General features: G+C 39.5%; 1 protein-coding gene across 1 annotated transcript; it reads right to left on the bottom strand.

Annotated features, from left to right (window-relative positions):
* Positions 1 to 1450: 1450 nt before the first annotated feature.
* gtpbp3 (GTP binding protein 3, mitochondrial) lies at positions 1451 to 21711 on the bottom strand. The gene is made up of 11 exons (XM_075485711.1): positions 21391 to 21711; positions 20799 to 21070; positions 20185 to 20271; positions 18971 to 19053; positions 18170 to 18289; positions 12740 to 12812; positions 11884 to 12027; positions 8869 to 9034; positions 6411 to 6541; positions 3354 to 3528; positions 1451 to 2369 (listed from the first exon to the last, which is right to left on the bottom strand). The coding sequence occupies exons 1-11, from the start codon at positions 21453 to 21455 to the stop codon at positions 2138 to 2140; spliced, it is 1548 nt and encodes a 515-aa protein (XP_075341826.1). The 5' UTR covers positions 21456 to 21711; the 3' UTR covers positions 1451 to 2137.
* Between the last annotated feature and the right edge of the window lie 215 nt (positions 21712 to 21926).

Raw genomic sequence — 21926 nt, 5'->3', positions numbered from 1 at the left:
ACATGAAAGAAGACAAAAGCGCTGACCGAGCAAAGCGGAAAGAGGAAAAGTCAGGTAGCGCAGCCTGAGAAGGGAGTGTCAAAGAGACGCAGAGACAGCAGTTACGTTAGGCTGCAGCAGGGCGAATGTCGTCAGAGACTGAGGGAGAAGAAACCAACTGGGGAAGAAGGGTGAGGAGTTCAACAAGGAAACATAAATATTTGATCAAGGACAGATTGACAAGCGAACAAAGGGCACAGAGAGAATTGCCTCCAAAAATGTCGCTTTCCCACAGACAGGAGCGGGGTCACTCTATTACTTTTTTGGGTATTACTTTATAGTTGGAGTGGGACTGAAAATGCAATCTAGAATGGAGTGAAAACCATAAATGCACTTATACTGAATGCTCTAGCAGAGAATTTAAGAAATGCAAAAAAGGAAGCAGAAGGAAAAAAATAAGGAATCATTTTTTTAATTAGCATTTCTCAAACAAATCCCTGCACAAGTCTAAATATGCAAATGAGTGTGTGGTTAAAAGAGAGCACAGCTGTCGCATCTTGCTGATTGGCAAGACAAAAGTCGCCAAACGAGAGAGCTTACAGTGAAAACAATGGAAAGGATTCTACTTCTTAAAGAGAAGATCATTTATCTCAGTGTGTGGCAAAAGATGTGAGCTGTTCCCAAACCAACTGAAAAGAATGGGATTTACATGCAGAAAAGCCGAAAAAAAAAAAAAAAAAAAAAATCACAGAAAAACTTTCAGCTTGTGCCTTTTGAGTTAGTCTCTTAAGAGTTTCAAGGTGTTTAAGGTTGTTATTCTGCTGCCGAAGCAATCCTCTTTGTCTCTTCAGCAACTTTACAGACAGTCTAATGCTTACTTCAAATATTTGCTGATATTGACTCAAATTCATTTTTCCCTCTGCCTTCCTTCCTTTTGCAACTGGCTGAAACATGATTGACCCTACCCTGTTCTACCCTGTTGTTAATGGTTGGAGAGATGTACTTGTTGTCAGATTCCGCACCAAATCAATCAGTCCACTGGAATCAGTCGAAAAAAACCCTCCATCATTCTTATTTAGATATTACTTTGAAAACGTCTGCCACTGATTGTGATAAAAGTTCCTTAAAGAATGCAGAAGCAGTGGATGTTTTCTTTTACCTTTATTTGACCCAGACTGTTCCTACTCACTGCCATTTCTTGATTGCTTTTCGAGCTGAGGAAGTGGCCAACTGAGGTTGTTTTTGTTATCCTGTTATAGTCCTGTCCTGTTTGAGGAGGATCAGCTTTTTTAAATTTGAGTATTTTATAAGGTTTTTAAATCTAAATCACCTTTATGGTTTGAGATTTTGATAAAAGTTATCTTAAACAGACACTTTCATGGTGCTTCTTACCATTTTCACTCTAAAATCTTCAAAAACCCATCTTGAAAGAAATATTCATCTTAAATGTGAATAGCTTTGGAGACCAGTACATTTTCTAATAATTTAATTGTTCGCAATAACATAAATTTCCACTAAACTTTTGTACTTATTTACTTCAGGGACGTATTCCACGTTGGAGATATCGCACAACATCAATACAGTTATGTGATCGTCATGTTTTGTAAAAAAATAACTGGCTTTCAAAGTTGCTGCAAATATTGAATGATGGCATATTGTATGAACCCAGCTTCTTCCATCATCACCACTAATAGACAAAACAACACAAAAAACAACAACAACGAAACAGACAGTTCATTTTCCAGGTACAAGTAAACATCCAAACCATCAGTCTTTGACCTTGGAAGTTCCTGGATGCTTTGTTACAACCCCAGAGACTAATATTCACCATCAAAGGCTTTGGAAATCTATTTCTAATTATGACTCAACACTTGCCAAACACTTGTTCAGTATACTGGGCCTCTGAGGCACTGACATCACGCTAAACTATTTCAATCAGATAGAAAGGACCAATGGAAAACAAACATTTCTGTCTTGGGAGAGGAGGTATTTTGCAGCCAAGAACACAGACATCAGTATCTGTGCCCTCACTGCGTCTCTAAGGCTGGCACAGAGCCGAGGCTTTGTCCTTTTTTGTTCCAGTGTCTTCACTGATACTGTTGGACTGTGAGAGTGCCGCTGTTCTCTCTGAGCGGCCTATTTTTTCACTCTTACTTCTCTATTTTCCAATACAAAAGTCTTTGAAGATGATATCCAGGATCTCCTCTGCCCCGACCCGTCCAGTGATTCTTCCCAGGCTGGTGAGAGCCAATCGAACACCCTCGGCTGCCAGAGCGAGGTCAGATTCCCGGTATCGCAGATACTGTGCCAGGGCTGCCACACACTGCTGAAGGTGGGCCCTGTGGCGAGTCTGGGTCAAGGTGGGGGCACCAGAGAGAGGATCACCACACCTAGAGAGGATGTTTAGAGTACAGAATGAACCAGCTCAATAAAAATCCCATAAAATTTGTGCTTTAGTGGATGAAAACCAGACCAAGAAAAGCAAACATCAGGATAAAAACATCACATTCTAATAAATCCATCAGCAAAACATTTTACTTATTTATTTTAAAGCACAATAGCCCCTACGGTACATGCAAGTGCTGCATCCACATAAAAAAACAAAAATCATTCGTATATGAGTGTAACTTAAAGGATAAGACCGGTTTTTTGACATTGGGCCCTTGATTTCACATTATAACATGATGTTCTACTCACCCCTGCTTGTTGTTGAACATTTGGAGCTGTTCCGAAGATATTCGCGAGGCGTCTGGCTGCTCTCTTGAGATATTCGGCCATGAAACGGTTTCCTATGGGCAAGCTTATACAGGCACAAACTATGCTGTTTATAATTTATTAATTACTCTACACTAGCACTGATAACGTGGAGGTGCGTCGCTTACTTAAAAAAATCTGGGTTACTAATTTTGAATTTTAGCCGAATGAATAAATAGGCAGCAGGTCTGTGGGCTGTCTGTGGCAGTAGCACGACGATGACGTCAGTAACACCCACTTTACGACAAAAAAATCTAAATTACAGTAACCCGGATTTTTTTAAGTAAGCGACGCACCTCCACGTTATCAGTGCTAATGTACAGTAATTAATAAATTATAAACAGCATAGTTTGTGCCTGTATAAACTTGCCCATAGGAAACCGTTTCATGGCCGAATATCTCAAGAGAGCAGCCAGACGCCTCGCGAATATCTTCGGAACAGCTCCAAATGTTCAACAAAAAGCAGGGGTGAGTAGAACATCATGTTATAATGTGAAATCAAGGGCCCAATGTCAAAAAAACGGTCTTATCCTTTAACTTCCTCATACTTTATTTACAGTAAATAAGACAAATAGTTTTGGTTCTGATGCAACAGACCATCATAAATCATAGAAACTCACAAAGTCTTGACACAACTGTGCAACGCTGTGAGGAAGTCCTTCAGTCCTTCGTCAGTCTGACACGAGATCAGAGACACTGGAGGAAGTCCCCAAACCCCTCTCAGCTCCCCGTCCAGCTTCTTTCTTAGAGTCTCAGGCAGCAGATCAGTCTTATTTAGCACCAGGAGACACCTGTCTGCAGGAAATATTGTGATAAATAAACAATCAGACAAGGCGACTTGTGCTCAATTCATCTTGATGACTCCCAAACTTCAATCGCTGACCTTGACTATCCCCAGAACGTAAAACAAGTGACTGATTCTCCATTTCACTTTAAAAGTAGCTGTACAGTGAGACATGTAAGGACTAGAGTTTGTGAACGTTTTGGCATTACTACATTTAATCGTTTGAACACTGTGAGCAATCACTCACACTCTACATTGGAATGAGTAAGTGGTGTTGTATATTGTAAATAAAGTCATGCAAAGTCGTGAAAATGACACAGTCTGCTCCTCTCAAGACCAAATGGTTGGAAAGAGCCACGTTACAACAACTCCCACAGGAACTTAGAATAAACACTCATACAAAGATTTTTACAGCTGGAAAAGTCTGTAAAGCCATTTCCAAATACCTGGATGTTCATCAATCTATACAAAGACTTGTTTTCTACTAAATCTGGGACTATTGCTTCTCTCCATAGGATACCCAAAGATCCAATATAGAACGCAACATTCAATCAAAAGGTGAAAAAGAACAACAATATTACAGCAAAACACCTGCAGAATCTCTACAACTAGCTTCAATCCTTCTTTATGCATTCACAAGGAGAAATACACTAAATTAAATTGGTTTTATATGAAAGACACTACAAAGCAAACATCTACCCTCCATAAAAAAGAAAAATACTGAAAATACTGCAGCACATCTCAAGTTTGCAAACAACCACCTGCATGTTCCACAATTATGGGACAATGGGCCTCATGCAAGAACATTTTCGTATTTTTATTCTAAATTTCTCTCACTTTATTCGTACGAAAGGTCTCGTACGAACACGCCACGTCAGATTCAACAAGCGCTCTTAACTTCGGAAAAAGTGTGTAAACGACCTGCGTAAATGATGAATCACACACGTGCGTATCTAAGTTCACGTGCACGAGGATAGTAGATTTGCATACTCCACGCCCAAAATTATACCATATAAGGCTGTGCTTCCTGAGAATGAGAATGGCATCAAGGCGCAAAAAGAACAACTTTACGGGCTCTGAGACTGAAGTTCTGCTTTCAGAGATCCAAAAAGGAAATTCTGTCATTTTTAGCATGTCAGCAGTGGAATTACGGGACCTGCTAAACCGAAGAAATGGGAAGCAATTAGGAGTGCTGTTAATACCATGTCACCGAAAAAAAAATAAATGGTTTGATATGAAAATGGCTTAAAAAAAACGCCTCGCCATGGGCAGGCGCTCGATGACTGCAACTAAAGCCGTGCAATCAGTTGTTGCCTCATCATGATGGCACTTTGATGGGGCGGTTAATGAGGGGGGGGGGTCTTCTGGCACCACAGCTTCTGGTCTGCCTGGGCTGGTTCAGGTAGTAGGAGACCCTCGTTCATGGCAATATTGCGCCATGAACGAGGTATCGAGACACACCCACCTGGCCTTCAGCTCAGTGCGCTCCACGACAGCACGGGTGCTTTGATGCGTATGTGTGTCTCGTGCTCCAATTATGTTTGGCAGTCCAGCCACGGCATGAAAGTCCCTCTTAATTTGTACTTGTTGGACAGCGGTGTATGGGAATTTGATGTACCATGGGGGATAAACTGATGAGAGCTTTGATGACCAAGGGGAGCGCACGACTCACAGAGGACTGGGACACCCCCGATCTGTCTCCAGTCTCCCTCTGAAAGGTTCCAGTGGCCAAAAATCCAAGGGTGGTGAGGACCTGGACGTGTGGTGGAATTGGGTTTGATCGGCGTGTTTTTCTCTGGAGTTGTGGCTCTAGCAAGCTGCATATTAGCAGCAGCACAGTCCTTGGGAATCTTCTGTCTCCACACGGTCTCTTCCAAGAGCCTGACGCGCTGCTGCTAAGGCATCCAAAAGTAGCAAGACAGCCGCTGGTTACGCTTCCCATTGACCTTGTTATACAGATTCAAATGAACCTTCAATTGGTGCACAATTTAAGTCAAACAGAATAATGTCAGCATAATTATGGGGTATAATGTATATTTATTTATGTTTTCTTCAAAGTAATTAAATATACAATCCATTAGTCAAGCAAACTTGATTGGAATAACAGCGGACTATTTTACGAAACTCCTACAACAGGTCTGGATCACTCGTAAATTCTGTTCGTACCTGAAAGAAAACGTAAAATACGAAAAGATTGGTGAATGCGCAAATTCTCTTAAATCACTCGTACGGACGATTTAAGAACAAATCTGTGCGTACGAACGGTTCTCGCATGAGGCCCAATGTTCTAAAGCCAGATGAGAAATAAAATGAGCTTTTTGCACAATAGATTTTGGAGACAAAAAGGAATAAACACCAAAACCTTGCAGGCAACTTTTAGTTTACTGTACCTTTACCAGAGTGCTGAATTAGAGACCCATAAAAGTCAAATGTTTCACTGTGCTTGTACACTGGAAAAAATCAAAGTCTTACCAAGTATATTTGTCTCATTTCTAGTCAAAATATCTCATTACACTTAATATAAGACACAACTGCCTAACAAGTACTATTTCAGCAAGATATAGGGACTTGTTTGAAGACAATACATCTGGAATACCTTGTTAAATGAAAAAGTCTTGAAAACAAATTGTTTTGAGATTTTTTTTGACATTTGAAGAGGTTTTTAAGCTAATTTCAAGATCACTTTTATCTCAAAAGTCCCAAATATCACATCTTATTTCAAGAAATCTTGACAAGCCGAATTTCACTAGTTCCATTGGCAGATTTTTTTTGCTTATTTCAAGCAAAAATGTCTTTTCTTTGTTGTTTTTCTTACTTATTTTTGGATGGGCATTTTTTCCAGTGTAGTGCCTTCGTAAGTAAAATGCAGTTTACTAAAGCCATGATATAATACCCGTCCCAGGCTGCTCCGGGGAGGGCAGCACACTCCTCAGGTGCTCCTGTAGGAAGGCTGCAGCTGGCTGCACCTCAGAGGGGAGCTGAGCAGAGTCCACAACCACCAAAGTCAGATCAGCCTGCTGCACCCTGGAGGAACGACAACAGCCTCAACTTTAACCATCAGGTCACCGTCACAACAATTTAACGTAATCCATATATATTTTACTTGGGTAAATTTCATGCTTCACAGCCTATTTCAGTGCTGAGAAATACTATCTTACGTAATTTACACTTCCAAGAAATGTTGCCAACTATATACAGCACACCAGCAAGATTTCTCAGAGCAGCAACTTGGTTTTCTGTTTATTTCACATTAGAACCACACGGCAAACCTAAAATAACCCCAGCAGTGACATATTTAATCTATTACTCTAAATCTAATTAATTTGAAATACTGCTGTCTTGCATGCTTGAAATTGTTAGTAGCAGCAGGAGTGGCAGCGGATGCTTGTACTTAACACGTCCTTCCTGAAGTGACCCAGGTCACCAGCCTCTGTCCCGCTCCCAGCACACAAAGCTTCCTATAGGACACAAAGTGCCCGCCCTTCCTATAGAGCCAAAAAGTCGCCCAAATAACCCAAACAAACGGCAAAGGAATCTGAGACTATAAGCACCCAAAATGTTTGTAGTCAGGACTTAATTTGGATTTTTATCTGTTTTTCATCTGAGTGCCGAATTTAGCCACAAGAAAACTTAAGACAGGTATAATGCATAAATAAACACAGACATTTATACAAGTTTTCCCACAGAGGAATATAATACATCTTCTTTATTCATCTTTCTTACATTGCAGAGGTGTAATGTTAACTGCTGTGGCTGATGTTTTCCTCCCACCAAGAACACAAGCACTTTGGGAAACAATTGACAATATAACAATTGTCATATTTTTTGGCAAGAAAATGGTCATACTTCATTAAGAGTATTAGCTGAGGTCCTTAAATTAACAGTCAATAACACATTTTATTGGTTAAATGAGAGAATTTGCATAAAGCATTGGCAGTCTTGTACTTCATAGTTTTGTACTTCATCATAAAACAAGACGCAACTTATAAAGCTTTACTATTCTTTTTCATCTATAATTCAATAAATGTTCCCTCAGCACTCGAACACCAAACTCATTATGTGTCAAAACGCATCAGAGTTCATGTTTAGCCGCTTTCGGACTGTAGGAACCTTTGGCAGTTCTAATAACCTTTTAATCCGCGGGGCCGTTTTCTCCCGTGTTCGGACATACAGGAACTCGGGGCTTTCTCCCTCAGTTCCTATAACTATTTAGCTCCTTCTCCGAGGTCGGGTCTTTTCATGTTTCTATAGAACTAATCTAAGGGAGGTGTGTGGTGGTCGGTAGCTACGCCCCATGTAATTCTATCACGGCTGAAATGTCTCATCATATGACACAGACACAACCAGCGGGTGTTTAATAAGTTAACGTACACTGGTCTCATTTGTCTGCAGCGCTCTGCTCTCCTTTCTTCCTTCATGAAATAAAAAAAGTATCTCCTGACTCTCTCTGTGTGCTCTTCCAGCCTCGATATTAGACGCCTGATGTGATTGTCCATGATTAATATCACCATCATGCAGACCATAAACACAGTGGCCTCCCCGCTCTCCATATTAGCTTCTTGGTGGTGTTTTTTCTACTCTCCTTACTTTTACGGGTTTTGTTTTATGTTTGAATGTAGCGCTAAACGGCTAACACGTCACTGAAGCAGATGGCTGCGCGCGGCGCATCAGTCCCTATCAGGTCCCGACTCATGTGCGAATGCAGACTGAAACAGTTCCGCTGGGGAAGGATAGTTATCAGAACGAAATTCGAGGAGGGTAGTTCTGATAACTACTTTCTTAGAACTGTCTGTCCGAAAGCGGCTTTTCTGAATGTTGTTTTCAATAATGTGCACATGCCAGAGTGTCTCTGTGTTTGCCAGTTTGTATATCATAAAGCAGTGATGACGAATGCTGCAACTATGGCTATTCTTCCCTGGTGTAAACAATGGATGCAGCTGTCAGTGAGCGGCAACATATGTCAGCCACACATGAAAAATCTCTTAATTGTAAAAACTCTCCAGCATGGAAAGGTGGCTCTTTATTATGCAACCTCCTGAGTGCGTCTGTCCTATGTATTTATAACCATTTCTCAGTTATAATATAAACTCTGGCAGTTACTCAGACATAACAGAAGTGAATTATTTCTTCCTTTCTTTGTTTTCAGACTAATTTGTTCTTTTAAATTACACACGTGTGAACGGCTCTGAAGAAGCGCAGCAGTACTCCACGGAAGCCATTGCTGGGCACCGTGATCCCTTTTTCTGAAGTCAAACCAGTTCAAAAACCTTCAGAACGTTGGTGGTTTTTATTCATTTAAGAGAAAAATCTTCAATCTGAACGACATTTAAAAAAAAAATGTCCTCCCCTACCTTTCCCGAGCCCGTCGGACTCCCTCCTGCTCCACCAGGTCTTGGCTGTCTCTGAGGCCAGCTGTGTCACTCAGCAGCACAGGGAAGCCCCCAATGTCCAGTGCTGTCTCTACTACATCTCTGGTGGTTCCAGCAATGGGAGACACAATAGCTGCAGGTCTCTGGCCTGGATTTCAGAAGAATCAAAGCATCATGATAGTGGTATTTTAGAATACTATAATTATTTAAAAAAAGACCCAGCTCTCTATTCAAAACTTTTGTCAAAAATGACCAAATGTCCAACTTTCCAAACACACACACACACATATATATATATATATATATATATATATATATATATATATATATACACATTCAGTAAATAAGACACACATATACATATACACAAATATAATTAGAATAATTTGAACAATTTAATGAAGAGTAAGCTATACATCTGCTCACCACAAAGTAACATACAAGTGGCATTCTAAATTGCATTTGCCACAACAAGACAAATATAAAAGTGATCAGCCACAACATTAAATCCACTGAAGGATGAAATGAATAATATACATATCAGGAAGAAAGGGACCACTCTGCTCTTGAGGTTAATCTGTAAGAAAACTTTGGCAGGAGGCGTGAGGATCTGAGTGACTTTGATAAGGGGGTAATTTTGACGGATAGGCCTTGTTTAATGTACCTGTTATGCAGTGGTTCATACCTACTGAAAGTGGTGACACGGCTCACTGATGGGGAGCGAAGACTAAAACATTTGCTATGATCCCACAGAGGAGGTACTGTAGCAGAAAAATACTGAAAGGTATTCGCTGATTGTTAAGAATGCTCAGGCTGACTTTTGCTAGGCAACAAAAGCACTTTCAAATGGGCACATGTGACAGTTCAGCACTGCTGTCTGTAGCAGGCCTTGACAGGTCAAAGTTGTTCAGGTAGTATGAAGGGGACTTAAAAGAAGTCCAATGGTCCAACATATGTTTCCGTTTAACTGAGTATATAAGTTAGGTTTAGCTTAATTTATGTAAGCACAACTTTGCACATGGTGGTATGCTCTGTTGTCATCATCGATGTAATCTTCATCTCCCTAAACTTGACACTGATTGGTTTATAGACAGGCATGTTTCTGTGAAGGTGTGCTGGCAGGCGCTTTTTTTCATCATTCAGGTTTTAGCTAAAGCTCACCTTTACCTTCTGTGACTGGTCTGGACCATCCTAAAAATATTTTCACACCAGAAATGAACCAACCATCATTCAGGTTACATTTAAACTCTCTATTTTTTGTCCACATCAAACTAAGTGGCGTAATGGGTACAGCGGGCGCCCCATGTACAAGAGGCTATAGTCCTCGCTGCAGCTGCCCCCGGTTTGAGTCCCGCATCGGACGGCCCTTTGCTCCATGTCGTTCCCCCTCTCTCTGCCCTCTGCTTCCTGTCTCTCTAAACTGTCCTATCCATTAAAAGCATAAAAGCCTCCCCCCCCAAAAAAACAAATAAACAAAAAACTAAGAAGTCTGAAGTCTGAAATTGAAACTTTCTTCATGACAAAGAGGCATGTTAGAACTGTGGCCACATTTTGCAGCACTTTAACTCACTAACTAATACTAAAAGATGACATTCCTTTATTTTGTTACCCTAATATCAAGATTTTATTCGATTACATAAATAATCATTCTTATGCTGTCATATTTTGCCAAAAAACAACAATCATTCTAAACTAACTCAGCTATGAGTTCACTCACTTGTTGTACAACATGCAGCTCGCTGTGTAAGAACATGTAATAACGATAATAATATATCAGTGATTTGTGTATTCTGTGCCCGCCTGTATAAGCTACTGGATCCTTAAATTTCCCTCGGGATTAATAAAGTATCCATCTATCTATCTATCTATCTATCAATAAGTATGAGAAAAAGACTGTAATCAAATAACATAGCATAAAACCTCACCCAGTTGTTCTGTATCATTCTGTCCAACGTGTTCTCATGTGTCTTCATGACACCATGCTGCCAGCTAAGCAAGAATAACAGAATTTTATCTGATAACTAACAACTAAGCTTGTTATCCTGATAGGAAGCTCTCACGAGCCCGTGCCAAACTTCGAGTCCAGAGGGTTTATGTAAACTGATTCTAAAATTAGGCTCATTAGGCTGGCACCACTTGAGCATACACAATCACAAATACAAGTAGAGGTGATTTAGAAAAGTGGCAAACAAAGTGACATAACAAGATGAGATCGGATAAGTGACCTCAAACTTCTCTCTGTTTTACGTGAAGTTCTCAGCGCTTCTTGGACACATTGGAAGCAGCGGTTATGACAGTGGTTGCATAGTGGTCACAGCTGATCATTATGCAACACATAACTTCCATTAAATCTAAAAAAATCGTCTAACGATAAAGAAGATATTATGATGTGATTCAAATGGTGACAGGCCGGTTAATTAGATGCAGATTATCATAACCCAAAATGATCTGCAGTGCAGACGTGCACTGAGGAGATAGATTTACTGAGGCTAAAGGTTAGAAAGTAAACAAAACTTAGAAATAAATATTTAGCAGTCATGTATCTCATTAGTCTTTTGACATTACCTCATTGTTGCATTTTATTATATGACAAAAAAAATAAAAGAGCTTTAAATGTCAGCCATCTCACTGTCTAAATCAGCAGAGATTGATCGCTCCACAACAGTCTGATCAGTAACTTCTGATAAATATGCAAAAGCAGACTTTTTTTCCCCAGAATTAGCACTTTAACTCACGATGGCGGTGTTGACATTCAAAGTGTGTTATTTCAAAGTCAGACAGTAGCTAATGTCGGGTAGCACAGTATTTAAATTTGAATGAATCACACATATTTTTCAATATTCTGAGTCCATGCTGCTTCGGTATGACAGATGTAGCTTCAATTGTGCTACCAAACCACGGCGAAAGGTGCCGTGATATCATATTTAATCTTAATCTCTTTGCTGTGTGGGTGCGGATGTGTGGGATTGCATGTGGGCTGGTTTTCTTTTCTCTTACAGAGTTTGTTGAGGAGGCTACTTTTCCCTGCATTGGTGGCTCCCGCGATGACCACCTGGACTCCGCTGCGAAGCCGCTCACCTCTCCTCTCGTCCTGCAGGTGCTGCTCAATCTCTGCTTGGAGATCGCACACTGATCTGTCCACTGTAGAGGGTGACAGGAACTGTAAGGCACTGAAGACGGCAAAATACTTTTTTATTCATTAAGAATTAACAGTGATTCTGGTAGCGAAAAATTAAGATAACTAGCTGTAGATCCACAGCTAGTTATCTTAATTTTAGAAAAAGTAGAAAGAATGTTTATGCCAGCTTTGCCATTTTTGGAAACAAGTTTGTTGTTATTTGCTGCTCTGCGCCACCGAAACAATCATCTGCAGCCTTTACCGTTTTGAAAATTCACAACATTTGAGGCTCCTGAAGAGCGCTGACAGTGCTCAGGCAGCAGGCGACAGACTTAAATCCCTCGTTTATTTACACATACACATACACACACACACACACACACACACACACACACACACACAGATGGGAAACCTTGGCACTGACAGAATGGTGGGGCAGTGTGGTGCTGCTCACAGCACTATTCCTGACAGGCTATCTTTGAAGGAAAAACGAATGCTGTCCCTCTGGACTTCTCTCCACACTTCCTAAGGAAATAGTCATCTGAGCAGCTTCTCATGTCAATAGTTTCTCCCTACAGTGCAGCAAACGGGCCAGTTGAAGATCCAAACAGGAAAAGCAGCCATACTCCTCTCCCCTTAGAATGACAGAGCCCACAGACCTCCTCGCCCTCATCTAAAGCCCAGGGGATGAGTGTCCTGTTGTTGTTCAGCACAGATGTCAAAGTGCACACATACCTTGTTCTAAGACTCCATCCTCAATGAGCTCATCCTCGCTGAAGTCTATGAAGGCCTCGACATGTGCCAGACACTGGGACAAAAACAGAGGGCGATGCTTAAAAAAGTCAAACTAATTCTTTAACCAAGACAAAGACATAAAAATTAAACATGTTTATTCATCCAAGGATACAAAATGTCACTAAACAAACACAAAAACAGAGGCAGATGTGAGTTTAAGGAATTCATGATCTCCATTCTTAAATATTCATATAGTGTTAATAAAAACTGAATGTATACATATTGCTGCTAATACTCATTTGACGCTTCAATAAATCAATTTTTTTCTTTCTTAAACAATTTATTATCACAAATATACATTAAAATATACAAGCAGTCTACTAAATGTTTTAACAAAGATTATAATAATAATAATAATATGCTAATTATCAATAATATCAAGACATAATATCACATAATTATCAAGTCACTCATTTTCACCTTCAAAGTGCAAATTAGAAAAAAAAGATAAATGAAATAAATGAGATAAATGCAGTGTACCGTCATTAATCATATTTAAGAAACCAAAATAATCCGTTACTTATCATTTCATTGTATTTATATAGGTTGATTAATATCATCTATCAATACTGGCCTATCACTAATGTTTGGTACCAGGGTACACGTGGTCCCTTTTTTGATTCTTTAATTTGTTGTTAGCCATGTTAGTAATCAGTTGCAACTTTAGCATTACTTTAAAGAGGTAACTGCAATATAACAATGAAAAAAACAACATGGATTAATCAATTTTTTGCACTTGAACTAATTTTCTTCTCTTCTTTCAGAAACATTGAAAGACACTGTAGTGCAGAAAGTGCCAAATAATCAAACAGATGCGAGTCACTGATGTTGCAAAAGGTATGTTGGACCGAGGATCACACTAATCTCTGCCTGTACTCATGTGAAACACCAAACTGTAATGTCAAATTATTTACCAATGGAAGTAGTCCTTCTGGACCCTGGTTTTGTAGGTTTGCTAATAGAATTTTTTATATATATATATATATATATATATATATATATATATTTTTTTACAAAGAACAAATAGGCTAATTGTGGGTTCAAGTGGCATTTAACTGAAGGTAGGTGAACAGTAAAGGGGGCAAAGAGAGCGCGGGACGCCTCAGACCAAGACTCGAACCCGGGCCGGCTACGTAGAGGAACTACAGACTCGGGAGACACCAGCTTAACCGGTCGAGCTATACGGCGCTCAAAAACACACATAGCAGTGTCTCAGCCACATGTCCAATGTGTATCATACCTCTCCAAATAATACCTACCAAAAGAAAAGTACTTACTCTAAAAAAGACTTCAGTTTTTTCTTGTTACCACCCTCTTCACATGAAGGTATAGTAACTTACATTCCTGTTTCTTTTTTTATTCAAGTGTTCTTATACATCCACACAGTGAATGTATCAAACATACTCAAATTAAAAATCACATCAGCTCTATTTGTCGTCTTGCTGCTATTTTAGCTCACTGCCACATGTTTGTAATTCATCTTAATTTAGACTGCGGCTGGAGAAACGCTACTATATATCCGCCACATCTCCGATCAGTATCTTGACTTATGCTAAACACAATAGTAGTGCTGCTGCACAAAAACAGGATGCATCAGATTCACAAACTTTACCCCATTTACAAATGTGGGAAGCGAACGGTGAAAAAAGTGTCATTGTTCAGGTGTCAGAAGGAGAGTTGACCCCTACCATCATACAGATTGCATTTAAACATTATTTTGGACTCAATCCAATCAGATATCATACAGATTGCACATATCTGATTGGCTTGGATTTTGGATCGAGTCCAAAATAATGTTTAAATGACTTCTAGGAACCAAAGCCATTGACCAAAGCTTAATGTTTCTCAGGGGACAACACTTGGACTGGCAGTTCGGTTCTGGTGCCAGTTCACAGAAGAGGAGGGTTTGAACCACTGCCATAACGATGAGGTTTTGGCCTGGGGTCACAGCCCTCCTGCAGTGTTCCTTTTTCCATGGACTAGCACTAATAGAACAGAACCAATGCTTTTCTCACAAATGGTTGGGGTGACACTTTATGGGAAAAGTATGACATTTTGAAAAAGTAACATAACACACACTTTCTTTTTAGCATTACATATCTAAACCGAGTTTTAGAGATGGTTACGGTAAGTTAATTCAGTGAAAAATGTGCTGGAGCAGGATGTTAAAGGGTTAAACCTGCCGATTTTTTTTCTTTCCTTCAGGGTAAACTGAACTCTCTGACCATTTATACTTCTACAGCAGGGGAGCTTGCAGGGATGAGAAGTCAGGAGTGATGTTTCTGAAAGTCTCTCACTTTTTATTATTTTTTTAAATTTTTCAATGTTACTAAAGGTGTTAAAGGCTGTTTCCAACAGGTAAGTGGTGCTGAATGGGAGAAATACCCAGAGCTGTGTGTTTCGCCAGTCTAGGTGCAACAGCATTCTGTTTACAATGTTATGATATTCACTAAGATACAAAAAAAAATAAATCAGTTAGCTGTTTGTGCAGGGTTGTAGAATTCAAGAACTCAGTTACTTTGTATATAAAACACACTACCAACACACATCAGTGTGTAACAGCAGCCCTTCATCCTCACACAGAATTTTTATTATCCACAACATAATTTTGACAAAAATCTGTGAACTGCTGGCCTCAGGTCCCTGTGTGAGATCACTGGCACTCTCCTTAACGGGGTGGGGACCCCATGGTAGAAGCCTATAAGTTACGTTAGAGATAAGAAAAACTAAACCACTACTCAGATGGCACAGTGTTGTTGGTACTCTTCATTTTTTTTACCAAAAAGAAATCAAAAAGTAACTTAAAGGCAGATGTTAAGAGATGGACAATACTAGAATAATACTAAATACTACAATAATTCATAATACTACATGTTTTTAGTCGTTAACAGAGACTCTGATTTGACTCTTTAAGAACAACTTTGAGGAATGAACGGCTCAACAGAGTTTCATAGCAGCCGTGACTCAGTTGTGAAGAATTACAAAAACACTGTTGTGGTTTATGACTTTAACTCCTTGGCCACTACATTTAACACAAGATATCAACAATTGCATACAACATGTCTTTAAAGAAATAGTTCATTCTAGATTAGTATTAATGTGAAGAAATGAGAACAGATATAACAATCTCAGTAAAACTATTTGCGCTGATTCACTGAATATTTGCATTTTAAAGATTAATGGAGGATTTTTGTGATTAACTATGTATGTATTTATTTATTCATATTTAAATATCAGACCATATATGTATCGATAAGTGTTTTGATTCTCAGTATTGAACAGGATCACACGTACTACACGTTCTGCAGCACCATGAAAACAGGAAATCTCGGATTCCTCTAAAAACAGCTGCAGAGATACCAAAAAGGAACAAAGGCATTGTGTGGGAGTGAAACCACTGAGGTCTGACCTGCAGCTCAGTACAGACAGGTTCTTTCCAACATCTCTGCAGGGAAAACTCCAGGAGTACAGCTTGTTTCTGCTTTCCAGCTCACTTGGAATTAGACAGAATTCTGTTTTTCAACAGGACATCTAAAGGCCCGCTTTTCATATGACAAAACAAACAATATTACACACCTTCTACACAACATACTGGTCAAATAATGTTGTTAGTGTTTTCAGTTGGTTTATCATCAGCTCCACTGTAGTAAGCACAGGTGCAGGAGGCCATTCCCGCCCATGGAAAAAGACTTTTACAATGACTCTTCTCTGTGCAGGAGAGGCTGCAACACATAATGTAATTAATACGTTACATTAACTTTGGATTGCTATAAACCTACTTCAAATAATGTAGCGATAGCGAGGTCATCTTTTTTAATTTATTTTGATATATAGTACATTTTGTACAATTAAATATTGATGTACAATAACAGCAGTATCTGCTATGTAATATCTGTATAAAGTAGTTTGTAATTTGATTTATAACATAGTAATTTTCATTTTACAATACTTTAATCTGTATAAATGCTGGTGTTGACAAATAAAAGCTAGTCAGACACTTAAAATAAGCATTGCATTAGATACTCATTTGAAGCGGAATCAATACCAACATGCCATTTTCGCCTCCATTAACACACAACTTGACAAAGACCCGCTGCAGACAGATAGGCATACAGCTCCTCCCCTTGCCGGCGGCCAAACACGTGAACAACACTGAGCTGGCTGCTGCTGGCAACATAAGACTAATTTACAACAGTGAGTGCTGCTGTTGAAGGACCTTCACAGCCATGTTTCGTCTAAAATTAAAAAAGCAAAGCAAATTATTTTGGATATATTAGGTAGGCGACCAAATAAAGGTTAAAAATGTCAATAAGTCTGTGTGCAAACAATCGCTCAAAATGGTGGTAACAAAGATCTTTGTTATTTTTTTTCCACCTGTGGTATTGAAAATGGTAGAAAAATATTTTCCAGGGAATTGGTAACAAGTTTGAAACTCTAGTATCATGACAACCTTAACGTTAGAACACATATTCCATTTGACCTTTTTAAATGAAGTCATTTAACACATCTTTCTCACTCACAGACCAGGTGCATAATTGTACACAGAAAAGTAGGCTGAGCAGAGAGGATGTGCACAGCTTGTGCATTCTTCAGACCACGCCTAAACACATTTATGGAGCAATTCACACTAAAAGTGAAAATGGAAAAAAAGCTGGAAAAATTCAACACAAAACAAAACAATTTCGCTTGATAAGTAAAGAATAATTATTATTTTTATTTAATTTCTTTTAAGTTTGTTTGTTTTGTTTTGTTTGTTTCTACTATACCCTAGTGTAATTGTGAGTGAAAATAATAACCATGCATCATGGTTATGCATAAGGATGCTTGTGGAAAACTTTACCAATGAGTATTTAAAGACTGGTCAGATTTTCTGGTACAAAATTTGCTCATGCGCTGCTTTGGGCATCCAAATGCAGCTTAAAAAAACAACCAATATACCATGAGAGATCTGTAAATCTGTGTCTCCCTCCTCAAGACTCCATAATGTAAAGTCTGTGTTCACCTGTTGTAGATAAGACAGAGGTTGTGTTGTCCTGTGTGAGCTGTTGTGCATTTTCGCCTGCAGTCAGAAAAACTATTTATTTTCTAGCTCAGTAGGGTCCTCTGCTCTGAAATTACAGAGCTGATAACTTCTGTTACTTTTTCCATTCAGCAGTTTTTGTGTGTACCAAATAAAACAGATTCCTTTTCCACTACTTCACTGATGAATGTCTCGATTTCACATTTGGTAAAATTGTGCTTCTCTATGGTTTCTTTCAGTGGGTTTGAGACTGGACCCAAAATGGTGCAGCAAATGCTCCAACCATCTGTCTGCCTACAGCATTAAACCCCTTTCTACATCACCAGTCTCTGTGCGACCAGGAGACCTACCCGTTTCAATCTGTGGCTCCAGTCTTGATAGAGCCGTCCCAGTTCCCCTGACATCTGTCGAAGAGCTTGTCTCCTTTGGGCTTCTGTCTCTGCGTGGATCAGATCTCCAAGTCCTTCCACCTTCAAGAAGAATTACACAGGATATCAATTATACACTTGTGCATTTACACAGACAGTCTAGTTCTTGCAATATAATTTAAACTCTCACTAACAGCATAAGGGTTAGGGTTATTCTCATTTTATTAACAGATGAGATTATATGGCTTTGGAAATGTAATGCTTTGGGCATAGTTTATGCTACTTCTGTCACCTACTGCTGTTTATACATCAGAGCTAAATTCATTTCAGGGAAATTTGAGTTTATATTATCACATAATTACATTGATTACTAGAATATGAGAGTAATTATTTTGACTTAGGCAATATTTCTGCATTGTCTTAATTTTCATGGAGATTTTTAAGCCTATTCATAAATACTACATTTACTGTACACACTAATAAACTGACTCAAAGCAGACAGCTATAAATGCATTAGCCTGCATATGTCAAAGCATACAAATGCCCTCATCTACAGAGGACCATAAGTTGCAGTTATGCAGAAATCTTTGACAAACCAAAGATATAAATGCCAGAAGGCAAAAATAAGTAAAAAAAAAAAAAAAAAAAAAAAAGGCAAATTTGTACCATTAACATCTCATGCATTTGAAATCCCTGTTCAGTTTTGACCTTGTTTATTCCACATTCACCCTGTAGGCTAACATAACACTGAAGAGGTCATGACACACGCTCCTCTTGACCTGCCTCGGTTAAACCCAGCTTCCCTGCTTGAAAAGCCCTCCGCGTGAACTCCCCAGCTTCAGCAGGCCTCATGCCGGGCACGCTTCCTGCAAAAACATACACACAAACAAAAACATGAAGAAATGGAAAGACATGTGCATGCCGAATGTGCACAAACACACACACACACACACACACACACACACACACAGAGCAGGATCAAACATAGGGTCATATGTCACATGGGGTTCACTCGAAATGAAAACAGGCGCATCTGTAGGTTATCAAGGTTACATGTGCATTGTTCTCTCAGACGGTTTTTAAAACCCATTAGGAGACAATGGTGAGCATGAAACCATTTGGGAAATAGGGGTCAGGATGTATAATAAATATTATAGACTATTAGAGGCTGCTTATGATGCTGCAAACATTTTCATTGGCTCTCTTCTTTGTTTTAAAACTGAAAAAATCTTTCACATATATTGTATAGCAACTATTCTTGATTAATAAATGATTGCATTACATTAAAGCTCCCGTCGGCAACTTTTTTTTAGTCATATTAGCTTGAACTGTCATGGGATTCTGGAAGTAGAATATTAAATAGGCTGTTTAGGAAAAATCCCGAATTCTGTAGCTCCCTCTAAAGCCTGTAATCGTGCTTGCAAAAATCGAGCGCTCCCGGCTGTTTTTAACCAATCACGTTAGGTTCATTATTTATCTATTATCTGAGCAGAACAGTCACCAACCATGCTGAGCGTGAGTCTGCCCCCAGCTTGTGTGCGCGCACACTGGTGTGAACTCACGTGCACAACCTCGTCCACAGAGGGGGAGGGGTTTGGGGGAGGGACCTGAAAGCTGTATCAGTTCGAATTTTCCGACTTTAGACTCGGAATTTTGAAAACCTGCCGACGGCAGCTTTAACTAGTAAGAAGTTAGTTTTGTATTACAATACTGCCCTCTAGAAGGCCAATAAGGGAACTTCAGGGGAAAAGTCTGCAAATCACAGATTGACTTGCTAATGCATATATTTTATATAAGAAAAAGGAATGCATGTGTTGTTTCCTTTGGGTCAAAGTGATAGACTGCCACAGACTGTTTTGAAAGGTTAGGAGCCTGGAAAGCTGAGGTCATAAAGACAAACATACCACATACAAACAACATCTCATATTGTGTGCTATATTGCATTCTATCAAGTTGATTAACACTGTTTCTTACTCATAACAACATCTGTGTGTTACCTAGAGCCTGTAAGACAGCAGTAATGACAGCAGGACCACCGTGGATGTGGAACTCCACACTGTCTTCTCCTGTGAAACTGTGAGGGGCTGATGACAAAAGCAAATGAAAGATAGAGACGCACTTTATCCTTAGTATTTGTTCTCAAGAGCAGTATCTTCATGAAACTAAGACAGGACTCTCTAACCAATGGATTCTTCTGATGAGATAAATCAGAGCAATCAAATTTTCTAGGCTGGCAACTCAAAATGTCAGAGAGACAGAAGTGTTCAAAACATGTTGAACACGGCAGGTGAGACTAAACTCCATCTAGTATTTGGATGATATGCTTATGCAGCTCACTTGAGCACGTAGTGTTGCACCATTAGGTAGGCTTACATTACCATCACTCTCATAAAGATACAAAAATCAAATACATACATATGCCAGAGGCAGGTGATGTTTTACCTACATATTTTCTTATAAAACATAAATAAATAAATGTTGCCAGAAGAAAGCAAGAAAAAACGTTTTGGTGTTCTTCAGCATCCTTTTCTTTAGGATTTTACAAAATTATTCATGTGTCATTATCTTTCTAAAACATAATATAACATAAGTGTTTTTCAAGGTGTCACACCTGGAAACCACAGGACAAGTCCACGGTCCAGCACTTCTTCAGAGCGGGGGTCTGTGATCTTTCGCAACAGGGCAGTTCTGGGTGGAGGCAGATGGTGCGTGAGCCGTGCCATACACCTCAAGGCTGTAGCTGAGGCGGGACCACTGACACGTACCACCGCCACCCCACACCTGCCATGACCTGATGACAACGCGAAGATGGTGTCAGCATCGGCCAGTCCAGCGGGGACTCCATCACAGGAGGACAGGAGTCGGCAGGGAGAGGTTATCCCACTGGTGATAAGAAAATGATAGTGTCACATTATTAATTAGACTTGTTAGAAATGTAAGACTACACACAAGTCATCTCCCAGTATGTCAGGTATTAACTTTACATGGCTATACCCTACACTGAAACATATACATTTGTAAATCGTGAATTTAAATGAAACTGAGTTTTAAGAACTAGATAAATAATTAAATATGAGCCAGGACCCTAGAGAGCTGGCAGACAAATAAACTGATACTGTTGATAACAGCAAAGGACTAAACTGAGTAAAATAGGAAAGTGAAAGTTAAAGTCAGCGATTAAAAAATTCAATTTGAGAACGGACCTTGTCCTGAATGTTTGGACCGCAGCTCTCCGTATCGCACGATAAATGGATGGAAGTGGCAGCATAATTACAGAATACTGAACGAACTGTTTAATTTATTTGCTGCTTGTCATGCAGACTAACATTACGACACTCTCTCTGTTCCCACCTGAAACATTATCAGCACTTGTTCCCCCAGGCCGGATAAGCTGGGAAAGTAATGTTAGCCGGTAAATAGCAACAGTCCATCGTTTGGGACTTAAATTTTGTTCTGTTACACCTTCATTTACAAAGTCATGCCGCTCGTATCTTCTCTACTGTTTGGTATGTTGCTGCTCCCCCTACTGTGGGGGATTGGTTAACATTTTCCATACAGTAAGTATGTTCTGAAGTCCTATTTGTTCAGAGCCTGTCGTTCTAGAGTGAGTCCCGCCTACTGTGCGTCGTTCAATCTTGTCCGTAATAGGATATCAACGATGGATTAGTTCCGGCGTATACAAACATCAGCTTTTACTAGTAACCCCCCCAGCGCTTATTTCAAGTATAATTTTGAAGTA

Source organism: Odontesthes bonariensis, chromosome 15 (assembly GCF_027942865.1).
Source record: "Odontesthes bonariensis isolate fOdoBon6 chromosome 15, fOdoBon6.hap1, whole genome shotgun sequence".
Classification (NCBI taxonomy): domain Eukaryota; kingdom Metazoa; phylum Chordata; class Actinopteri; order Atheriniformes; family Atherinopsidae; genus Odontesthes; species Odontesthes bonariensis.
Note: the sequence above shows the minus strand (reverse complement) of the source record. Positions and strands in the feature narration are given on the sequence as shown.

What these genes read in the sequence shown, in the direction of transcription:
- gtpbp3 (XM_075485711.1), bottom strand. Translation starts at nt 21,455, where the DNA reads ATGCTGCCACTTCCATCCATTTATCGTGCGATACGGAGAGCTGCGGTC. An exon ending in GGAGCCACAGATTGAAACGG is followed by an intron (nt 12,813 to 18,169) that starts GTAGGTCTCCTG and finishes TTTTTGTCCCAG; the next exon opens with TGTCTGGCACATGTCGAGGC. An exon ending in GTCCGACGGGCTCGGGAAAG is followed by an intron (nt 6,542 to 8,868) that starts GTAGGGGAGGAC and finishes TCGTTCCTCCAG; the next exon opens with GGTGCAGCAGGCTGATCTGA.